This window comes from Drosophila persimilis, unplaced genomic scaffold (assembly GCF_003286085.1).
Source record: "Drosophila persimilis strain 14011-0111.01,24,50 unplaced genomic scaffold, DperRS2 tig00000686-arrow-arrow-pilon, whole genome shotgun sequence".
Lineage (NCBI taxonomy): Eukaryota > Metazoa > Arthropoda > Insecta > Diptera > Drosophilidae > Drosophila > Drosophila persimilis.
The window spans coordinates 367692-374833 of NW_020825336.1; the positions used below are offsets into that span (position 1 = coordinate 367692).

General features: G+C 46.0%; 4 protein-coding genes and 1 pseudogene across 6 annotated transcripts; 1 reads left to right on the top strand and 4 right to left on the bottom strand.

Annotated features, from left to right (window-relative positions):
- Nucleotides 1-3: 3 nt before the first annotated feature.
- LOC6600508 lies at nt 4-1036 on the bottom strand (annotated as a pseudogene).
- A 912-nt stretch (nt 1037-1948) lies between these two features.
- On the top strand, nt 1949-2893 carry LOC6600509 (guanylate kinase). The gene has a single exon (XM_002025580.2). The coding sequence runs from the start codon at nt 1984-1986 to the stop codon at nt 2647-2649; it is 666 nt and encodes a 221-aa protein (XP_002025616.1). The 5' UTR covers nt 1949-1983; the 3' UTR covers nt 2650-2893.
- LOC6600623 lies at nt 2873-3464 on the bottom strand. The gene is made up of 2 exons (XM_002025581.2): nt 3209-3464; nt 2873-3105 (listed from the first exon to the last, which is right to left on the bottom strand). Exons 1-2 carry the CDS (start codon nt 3447-3449, stop codon nt 3059-3061), a joined length of 288 nt encoding a protein of 95 aa, XP_002025617.2. The 5' UTR covers nt 3450-3464; the 3' UTR covers nt 2873-3058.
- Nucleotides 3465-3495: 31 nt separating this feature from the next.
- On the bottom strand, nt 3496-4270 carry LOC6600624 (NADH dehydrogenase [ubiquinone] 1 alpha subcomplex subunit 5). Its single transcript, XM_002025582.2, has 3 exons — nt 4201-4270; nt 3922-4083; nt 3496-3859 (listed from the first exon to the last, which is right to left on the bottom strand). The coding sequence occupies exons 1-3, from the start codon at nt 4219-4221 to the stop codon at nt 3668-3670; spliced, it is 375 nt and encodes a 124-aa protein (XP_002025618.1). The 5' UTR covers nt 4222-4270; the 3' UTR covers nt 3496-3667.
- A 163-nt stretch (nt 4271-4433) lies between these two features.
- On the bottom strand, nt 4434-6682 carry LOC6600625 (ninjurin-1). 3 transcript variants are annotated; one of them, XM_026991733.1, is made up of 4 exons: nt 6349-6682; nt 5554-5623; nt 4912-5273; nt 4434-4844 (listed from the first exon to the last, which is right to left on the bottom strand). In XM_026991733.1, exons 1-4 carry the CDS (start codon nt 6424-6426, stop codon nt 4668-4670), a joined length of 687 nt encoding a protein of 228 aa, XP_026847534.1. In that variant the 5' UTR covers nt 6427-6682; the 3' UTR covers nt 4434-4667. The 3 variants fall into 3 exon arrangements, with proteins under 3 accessions (XP_026847534.1, XP_002025619.1, XP_026847535.1); XM_002025583.2 differs by having other exon boundaries at nt 4912-5318; XM_026991734.1 differs by lacking the exons at nt 5554-5623; nt 6349-6682 and adding an exon at nt 5385-5533 and having other exon boundaries at nt 4912-5318.
- Nucleotides 6683-7142: the final 460 nt, after the last annotated feature.

Genomic DNA, 7142 nt, shown 5'->3' on the forward strand with positions numbered 1-7142 from the left:
CATTTAATTTACTTCTATATGACTTCACATTTCATTCATTCACCACGGCGACACTCTCTTAGTCTTGCCAAAGCTGGGCACGCACACTAGGCAGGTGCGTTTTCTTTCGGAGGTAACATGAAGTGCCGTTTCCAAGGACTCGCAGTTTCCTGCGAAGCACACGTGGGGACACTCCCGCATGATGAATGGGTCGCGCTCGATGTAGGGATAGCAGGCCAGAGTGTCCGGGGATGTGGGGGCCACATGCCCCCATGTTAGGGTGCAGCGTAGGGCCTCCAGAGAAGATTCCATCGAAGTAATGCGGAGGAGATCTGCCACATTCTGACCTGCAGTGCCCACAATGAGAGCATCATCCAGGCGACAATTGTACGTCACGGCCTGGAACGAGGTGAGCTGTGCCGCTTGGGGAAACATACATTTGTGGAACGGCTGTTGCGGCAGCATAAAGTTGACCGGATCGTAGGCGCCCGGCATCACATCGATGGGCAAGCATTGCGCCCACGAGGCGAACCAACTGTCCAGCTGGGTGACCGCCCGGACATTGTCGTTGGCGTTCGCTTATGTGCGTGTTACCTGCAGGGTCAGAACATGCGCCACTGCACTGCCGCGCACCGAGTTTCCGGCTATGATCAATCGGACCAAGGATTTGGAATCTCTCCCATTGCCCAGACTGCCGTTAGGCCAGTACTGAAACAGGTTCAGGGCCTCTAGGATATCACATCCTCGACGTTGAAGAAGCCTTCACTGTCGGTTCCGCCCAGGACGGCGCACACGATGCCAGTGGCCATGAGCTGCGTCCGCAGCATCTTACCCTGTAAACGCCGCTGCAGTTCATCCTCCAGGATCACCTTGTCTTCGGGCTCCGAGTAATTCTGTCGCGGAATTATTGTGGAGTAAAAATAGATGTTTAATACAAGTGAATACTTGCAAATGGAATAGAGCGAGAGGGCGAGATCGAGAAGGAAGGCAAACAGATGGAAAAGAAAGAGAGGGCGAGATCGAAAACGAAGGGTTCAAGGCTCAAAATGTTCGCCATCCAGGCTCTAATGAATGCACCGACCAATATATTTGTCGCTCTCAAATCGTACTTACGTGTATCCTTTATTCCCCTAGATTGAATTTAAATCCATTTCTCTCATGCACATTCAAACAATTCGTATTTGGCGCCCATTTTCGGTAAAACCCTTTTTTTTGTTTGACTATTTCGCTATAACCTGCTTTTACGCAAAGTCCAATGAAAGCAAGTATTAAGAATAAGCCAGTTAAGGAGAAAAATGATTCATCAATCGTAGAAAACTATGTGGGCAAGGCTATATGTTCTATATAGCTTATAATATTCAATGGAATATCAAAATTGAGCAATATGGTTTCCAATCCTTGACGGATTTCAATTTTCCCCCGAAAATAATGAAAATGTTATAATGTTTGCGCAGTTCAGGTGAAAGATATAGTGTTTTTCTTAAGTTCAGAGGAAAGATGACATGAATCTACAAGAAGAATTTACAATCGTTAATATTTTCCGCCATTTACCTCAAGTAGTTGAACTATTTAAATAGAGGGGGCTTAAGTGGGCTAAGTACGGTTTTTCATCATACGAGACGCTATATTGTTGTTAAGGAACCAAAATTGAGGCAAACAAAATAGAAGTCAAGTATTTAAAATAAGCCAGTCAAGTAGAAAATAGATTCATTAATTGGATAAAATTAAGTGGGGAGGGCTGAGAGATCTAGATAGCTAGTAATGTTTCACGGAATATACAAGTCGAGGAATACAGAACTTGAATTCGTCAGTATATTTACGGTATATTTTTAACATGAGACGGTATATTTTGGTATACATATACATATACGTATACACTGCATACTTACACGCGCGTTATCACACGCTTACGCTGCTGCTTCTTTACCTGTTAATTTTAGCCAAAAAACAGCTTTTTTGGGCCTATTTCGTGTATTAGTATTGCTGCCAATAAAAGACGACAACATGATTAGCTTTCTGTTCATTGTAAACCGCGCACTCAGCAGCAGCAGCCGCAAAATGTCGCAAGGCCCACGTCCGCTTGTACTCTGCGGCCCCTCCGGTTCCGGAAAGAGCACGCTGCTCAAGCTATTGTTTGCAGAGTTCCCAAACACATTTGGATTCAGCGTCTCCCACACCACGAGAAAACCGCGTGAGGGCGAGGAAGATGGTGTTCACTATTATTTTGTGGAGAGAGCCGACATGGAGGAGGCGATCGCCAATGACGAGTTCATTGAGACGGCCGAGTTCACCGGGAATCTATACGGCACCAGCAAGGCGGCCGTACGCGAGATTCAGAAGAAGGGACGCGTCTGCATACTGGACATTGAGCAGAAGGGAGTGGAGCAGATTCGGAAAACCGATCTCAATCCCATACTGATCTTCAACAATCCGCCAACCATCCAAGAGCTGGAGCGTCGACTGCGACTACGTGGCTCCGAGACCGAGGAGACGTTGCGCAAGCGACTCAATGCCGCCGAGGTGGAGATCAGCTACGGCCTGACGCCGGGAAACTTCCACAAGATCATCAACAACGTGGACATAGAGGCGGCCTACACAGAGTTTCGCGATTTCGTTGTCCATGAGTTGAAGCAGCAGGAGTACGATGGCATCAGCATTAGCCTCAATTAATTCAATAATTGATTTGACTTATCCCTCGGGTGCAAATGATATTACGGACATTTACTCATGGCATTTCTACTTAAGCGTCCAATCTTATTTATTATCCTCAGTGACCCCACACTGCTTTGTTGTGCAATTAGTTGTTGTAATTTTAAGCTGAAAGTTGTTGCGGTACTTCACGCTCCGGCACTCGGAGCCAATTAAAACGGAATCAATAAAGCAAACAGCCAGCTTTTGGTTTTGTATTCACGAACGTTCTATTTACAAGTCTATCGTCGAAGGTCAAAAAGTTATCAGGAATCTTCCACGAACAGTACGGTTAGTAGATTTATTGTCCATCGAACGGAGGGAGAGCACGCCAACTGGTAATTCCGCAGGAACCTTGACCTGTGTCTGGAGACAGGATAAGTGGTGACGCCTAAGTGAAGACGACACGCACACCCAAACGCCAATCCTGTTCCGAACCTTGGCACAGACACAGACATGTACATGGATTACGAGGGATACGCATTGGTTTTATAGTCATGATGCAGATGGACGCGTGCCGTGTAGCTCGTTTTACCCGTACCAGATTGCATTGAATTGTGACGATGCACCACTCGTGCTGATCCGTCGATCTTGGTGCGGCTGTCAGCACTGCTCCAGAGTCCGGCTATGGCCTCCAAGGCCAGCTCCGTCTCGCGGTCCTTGTCATCATGATCCGCCGACAGCGTCAAGTCGATCTGACGCCGTTGGCGCGTAGTGGGAGCCGCCGCCACGAGCCCAGTGAACACGATGAGCAGCAGCAGAAGGTAGTGAAGTGCGCGCATGCTGAAAACAAACTGAGAGTCGAGCTTCAATCAAATCTCAAAGATGTTAGGTTGAAATGTGTGGGGCTGGCTGGCTTATCAGTCAAATCCACAATCAACAGATTTATTGCGGTTTACAATTCATTTTTCTGTCAACAAGGCTTGGAACGATGTCATTGCTAGCGGCACTGGCACTCCAAAATAGATTAATTAGTACTATATAATGGGATAAAAGAAGCCTAAACTTTGGGCTCCAGGATCTGGGCTGGTGGCCAGTCCCACTGCTTGGCGGGCGCAGCCTGGGACAGCTTCTCCCAGGGCTTCCAGCCAAGCATCTTGCGTGCCAGCACCAGTTCGTTCTCTGCCTGCACAATCAACTCCTCCACCTGACCGCATCCGACAGCCTTCTCGAGAGCGACAATGTCCTTGTTCTGTAATGACCATCGATCAGTGAAATTATGGCAGGACATCGTTAATCATTAATAAAACGTACGTTGGCCACGGCATCGGCACGCTGCTTGACCAGCTGTTCCGTGTACTTGCGGTAGCTGGCTTCCTGTGGCATCTTGGCCACTGCACGCAGGATCTTGCCATAGAGCGCGCACAGCGTGTGGTGGGGATTGGTGGACACGGCGAGGCCGGTCAGACCTGTGGACTGTAGGAAGCGATGACATAACTGGGACACGATACCAGGATTCAATAGAGCGGCTGCCTTCACAGCCGCTCTCGTAACTCTGAATGGTTCGAGCTGACGGCGGCTCAAACTACTTACCGCTTTAATAATTTTAGCCATGTTTATGAGCTAGAAAGCGACAAATTTGTTAAATTTCTGCACAATTTCTGGTACAAAAACACAACAGCTGACGGGGCTGCCAACCTGACTTGTATCAGTGCTGTAAAATGGCGCAAAACGGCACTTTCAGTGCCGAAAAGATACCAATAGTTATCGCTTTGCTTGGCGATAGTTTTCCCAAATAACGCGCCTTTTAAGAAATTCAAAACCTGTTTTGAGGGCTGGGATTCGATTTATTTATCACAATTTTGTTAATAGTACATATGTATATAAGAATGAGGCGATTGGCGTTAGCCAAGTAATTCTTTCAATCATATAAACACGGTTGAAAATTACTAAATTATCAAAAAAAAATATTGGTAGTTGTAGCGGCGAGTTTGGATGTGTGGGGTGCTTATCCTACTACATACTAATACTCTTATTGATATTATACATCCAGTTGCAAACTATGCTGGGCCTGGGGCACGCTCTACGATGCCAAAGGCTGATATTAAGACATTGACAACCGTTACAATGAATATGCCGATGACTGTGTAATTATTGATCTTGTTCGCCCGGCAGATCTCTTGCTCATTCTTGATGTTGTACCTGCCGTTCCAAATAAGGCCGACGCCGACTGCGATCTGCAATGAGACAGTGCCAAAAAAGAATTTTAAAATACGCGATTAATATGCAAATCATCTGCAATACCTGGAATATAATGCTCAGGGAGATGAACAACAGACTGGGATAAAAGTATGGGTGCTGTTGGTTCATTTCCAGCACATAACGCAGCTGATTCGCATTCGCCGAGAGCAGTGCCAGATCCATCATGCCCTGGGCCAAGGTCTTCTTGTGCTGGTAGGCATTCACATCAGGTATGGGCGTCTCCACGCCATTGATGTTCACGAATTCGGGTCCACTGTAACCAGGAAACATGTAGCTCGGACGTCGTCCCCCCTTGTTGCCGCCATTGGGGACGAGGACAGTGACCCCGCCACCACCACCGCCGCCGCCGCCGCCTCCTCCATTTCCCAGGAGGCCATCGTCCACGCCTGGATTGCCATTGCCATCTTGAACGAAGGGACGATCGTCGTCATCGTCATCCGTTTCGGGTACTGCCAAAAGGTAAGAGGAAACCTATAATGTTTAGTTGCTTTACTCTGGACGATGATTCTACTTACACCACATAAACGATTTAAAGTTATAATAAATTGCGGTTTAAAGGCGGCATTAGCAACAAGACAAGATTAACACGTAGCATAAATAAGCAGAGAATAATGTACACAGTACATGTTGTACGTATTTACATTTAAAGATCAAGAAACTAGTGAGGTAGGTGGAAATACAAACCTGCTCGGGGTATGCGATTGCCTCCTCGTCCGTCGATTGCATCGTTCTGGCTGCGATTGTTTATGCTTTCCTACAAATAAAAAACAGAATAGATGAAAGCGTTTCCTGAATTCGATTTATGATGTTGAAATTTCTCATTCTATAAGCTCACTGTTTACAATCGCAAAGCAGTTTATTATGCAAAAAAGCTTCTGTTCCCAGACTGTTTTCTGATAAATATGCAAATCAGTCAAGTTCGTGATATGATATATTATATGTACCCGCTATACATATGTACAACGAATTGTGGAGATAAGTCCGAAGGACAAGCTGCACGTGTTTGTTTTGTCTTTAATGTGTAAAGAAAGAGATAAATTTTGGAGAACAAACAAATGAATAAACGTAAATTCCCATTTGATATGCTACTCCCGATGGTTCCATTAGCATTCTGCCCTTAAACAACTAAGGTTTCTCCGTAAAGTAAAGAAAACTTTACTTTGATTTCCCCAAATCCGAATCAGTTTATTTTATGAGCGATGCGATGCAGGGGATCTATTGCAATGACTAAGCCTGGGGGTTTTTTTCCGCTTCGCCAGTCACTTTCCCAAAAAGTTTAGAGCTCTGGCTCCCAGGGAAGCTGCCGGTCCGCTCCTCTGTTTACATGCCAATTATCAGCCCCCACTATGCTACGTACTATATACGAGTATATGCCCCTATAGATGCTATATTAGATTTTCAAAATGTCTGGGCTTGCGTTTTTTGCGGTCTAGCGGTTTGTTTGGCTTTCCAGCGAGATTAATGGCTGTCGTAACTCACTTGATTTCTGGCCAGCGTTTTATCGCCGGACTGCGGCACTTTGTCCATTTGCAGTGCAATATGCTCTAGGTCACTCATCCTTTTCTTGGGTTTTAATTAAACGATTTTAATTAACAGCAACAACAGCAACAATACCAACAAAGTGCACACACTCGGGAATTCCAATGCGATCGCTGAGCAGATCGGGAACAGCCTCTGAGTCAAGTTCTTTGTCTGTTTTTATCCGTTATAAGTATGCTGCGGCGCGATGTCTTTTGGGGAATTGTATTCTTTTGCTTTGCAGTTGTTCAAAAATTCGTGCGCGTTTCGACCGCTCCGCACGCTATTTGTGGCAGAACTGACCGACCGTCCGGAGATACTACGAGTATATTGAAATAAAAATTGCGCGGCCGCTCTCGGTCTGGTATGGGTATGGGTATGGGTATGGCGGTCCACTTGTTTGGCCGGCCAGCTCTCATCGTCAGTATTTTCCCAAAGCCAACAACAGCTCTGGGGATTTCACGTTCTCAATCGACTCGACTCGACTCGGACTCTAAAGTTACGACAAGTTTTTACTGATGTAATCAGAGAATGTGGCGCTCAGCATAGTATGGTGCTTTCATGTGTCTTAATGGAGTTAAAAGCCACTTCTCAGATGTGCACAAAGTTGTTTGAAGCGTGTTCTCTCTCTCACTCTCTCCCTCTCTCTCTCTCTCTCTCTCCTTTCTCTTTGGGCTTTTTTTTTGCCTAGCTCTCGCTCTCTTTTGATTAAATATTTCCGTACTTTGGCACGCCATTTCCTCGTTCGCATTAAA